The sequence below is a fragment of the Fulmarus glacialis genome, unplaced genomic scaffold, assembly GCF_000690835.1.
Source record: "Fulmarus glacialis isolate BGI_N327 unplaced genomic scaffold, ASM69083v1 scaffold22970, whole genome shotgun sequence".
In the NCBI taxonomy this organism is placed as follows: domain Eukaryota; kingdom Metazoa; phylum Chordata; class Aves; order Procellariiformes; family Procellariidae; genus Fulmarus; species Fulmarus glacialis.
In genome coordinates, this window is record NW_009187446.1 from 8636 (window position 1) to 11470 (window position 2835).

Genomic DNA, 2835 nt, shown 5'->3' on the forward strand with positions numbered 1-2835 from the left:
GAGCCGCGTTGCATTCGCCGATATGCTGCGTGCCTGCAAGGTGGGGCAGACAGGGGACATGGGTCTAGCACGGGTTTGTGGGTGGCTGTGGGTGCCGGCAGGGGTGACGCTGGATGTGAATCGGAGCTTCCCTGTCTCCGGGTTTCAGGAAGCCGCCTACCACCCGGAGGTGAGCGGGGACGTGCGGCAGCGGGCGCTGCGCTTTGGCAAGGAGTGTGCTGATGGCTACCTGGAACTGCTGGAGCACGTGCTGGTGGTGAGTGTCCCTGCTCCGGTTCCCAGGGTGGGCAGAGGTTGCTCATGGAAGCCAGGGTGTTCCCCAAATTCCCAAGGTCCTCTGGGCTCTGCACCCCCTCCCGCTGAGGTCTTTGCACAGCCCCCTTCACTGCCTGTGCTGCCGAGCCCCTGCCGTGGAAGCAGATGTCAGAGAGATGAACAGGCTCTGAAGAAAGGTATTTAACTAACAACAGACGGAGATTAACTGGTCATAAACAGATGGAGGCTGGAAATTCGACAACACGGGAGCAAAATCCTGAAGCAGCTTCCAGTAAAAGTGGTGGGAGTAAGAGACTTCAGGCAGCGTGAAAACAGCTTGTTTCCACAGCAGAGTGGGAGACGGGCAGTGCCCACGATAGACGTGATGACTGCAGGCGCCAGGTGCACCCTTTTGATCCGGTCTTCCTCTATCTGAGTCCTCCCAAGGACTTGAGCTGGCGGCTTTAATTAGCTGTCCTGCAAGATAAGCGTAGCTTACAAGAAGCAAATTAAGACCATAGAGCAGTAGAAAGGATCCAGTGAGGTCCTTCCAGCGGTTTGCATTCTTGGCGAGATCATAGAGGTGGAGTCAAGGGCACTGGGGGGATGCGCAGACCCAGCCTGCGGAGCTGCGAGAGCCCTTGAACTGGGGTCAGGACAAATATTGAGGGCGAGTCAGCTCTATGGCAAGGTTTCACTAGGCTGGTTAGAAGGGCTTGGTGCTGTTCAGGTTCACCAGATACAAGGCGGTGAAGCTCAGACTGGGCAGGAAAAGCCCCTTTAGGCAGAGGGTAACCAGCACTGGCAGCCCAAAGAGGAGGTGGGCAGGAATCGATGGCTAGAAATTGAAGCTGGGCAGAGGGGAAGTCAAAGGGTGGTTTGATCTGAAGGAGGTAAACACTGGGGTACAGTTCTAAGGGGAGCAGTAAGTTTTCTGTTCTCTGCATCTAGATCAAATGTCTGTCTGGAAGATGCTTTAGCCACACGTAAGTCATGGCAGCCAAGGCTGGAGTGCTGAGGAGAAATTCTCTGGCTGACCTGTTGTTAACAGATGATTGGGCTAATGACTTAGTGTGGCAGTGCCCGAGGTCAGCCTACTTGCAGGAACACGCCATTCCGCTGTATTTTGGGTGTAACCGTCCAGCTGCCGTGCGACGCCTCTTGAATATCATACATTGATACACCCCATGAAATGTTCACTTAGTAAACTTACTAGTGATGCACTTAGGTGCATCTTAGTAAGCTCATAGCCTCCGGGGTGCCTTTAGCTCCAGACAGACCATTTAGCAGTTTTAAACATGTCAGAGCAGATAGCAGTCTGGATGTGCTTATGAGGGCAAACCAGCCATCGCTGTGTGCCATCAGCTCGGGGACTCTGAGCCACGTGCAGCTCCGGTGGCTTTGCTGGGATGGCCCCACACGAGTCCAGGATAAAGCCACAACCCCCCCAGCCTCTGCAGCACTCTGGTTTGCAAAGGCAGGAACGAAGCTCATGGGTCCAATTTATCAGAGGGCAGCAGGTTCCTGGAAAGCCGTGAGCAGGAAGGATGTAGGGGAATGGGAGGGGAGATGGTGGGTGCGATGCTGCCTCACTCCCCGGCAGCACCAAGTCCGTTGCTGTACGCTGGGTCCCCATGGGAACCAGTGCTTTGCGTGGAGCTTGAACAAGCGTGGTTAGCGTTTGAGAAAGAGCGTTATTTGACTCAGGATGGAAAACATGGCTCCCGGCAGAGGAGTGGGAAAGCCTGCATATTTCACTGGGGAGGGGAAGGAATTTGAACCTCCACGGGGACTTGGTGTTTGGTAACAGTAGGTCTCTCCCTCCAAAAGCAGAGAGATCCGGTGGCTGAAAACTGCAGTGAAGCAATTCAGGGTGGAGAGAAATAGGTGTAAAGAGGGGCGAGGAGGAGAGCGGCTTCATGGCTGCTCTGGGTGTAGGTGGCTCCTCCGGCCGTGGGAGCCTCACCCAGGTGCCCCAGCTCCCCCAAACCTGTGAGGCTGAAGTACGAGCTAATGATGGCAGCACAGCTCCCCACCCGGGACCTCTGCTTCTTCATTCCCACCTCTGCTTTTGGCTGCCCTTCACCGCCCACCGGAGAGCACCCACCTGCACCCACCTCCCACCCCTGCCCTCACAGTGCCCCCCATCCCCAGCGCCCGTGTGTCCCGGACGGGGCATTCACTGCTTTCTTCTCTCTCTTCTCCCTCCCTCCCTGTCAGCCGGTGAGTAAGGTGACATTGGGGTGCCTGCTGGTGTCTAACCTCAGCATGAGCCTTGCTCACGGCGTGTCTGCGTGCCCAGCCCAGTGCTGGGGTGGCACTTGCGTGTGTCCACAGGGACCCCGGGGTCCGAGTGTGTGCGTAGTTACTCACACCCGCTCTAGCTGATGGGCAGCTGCCGCATGTGCGGTGCAAGTCAGGCCAGTGGTGAGCTCTGCTTGTGCGTACAGACCCTGTGTGTGTGCTGTGGTGTGTGCATGTGTCCCCCCCAACCCCGGTGAAGGACCCTCACAGCTCTGCCTGCCACCTTGTCCCAGCGGGGCCAGCCCTCCTGGGCTGGGATGTGGCTCCAGGGTCCTC

The 2835-nt window shown here is 57.0% G+C and overlaps 1 protein-coding gene across 1 annotated transcript in view; it reads left to right on the top strand.

The window, feature by feature from the left end:
- The window catches only part of LOC104074881 (talin-1), a gene marked incomplete at its 5' end in the record, with an annotated part of 14824 nt that overhangs the window by 8627 nt on the left and 3362 nt on the right, over window positions 1-2835 (top strand). The window contains 2 exons of the mRNA XM_009575179.1: window positions 4-40; window positions 149-256. Coding sequence (XP_009573474.1) covers window positions 4-40; window positions 149-256 — 145 coding nt within the window. The remainder of the gene's footprint in view (window positions 1-3; window positions 41-148; window positions 257-2835) is intronic.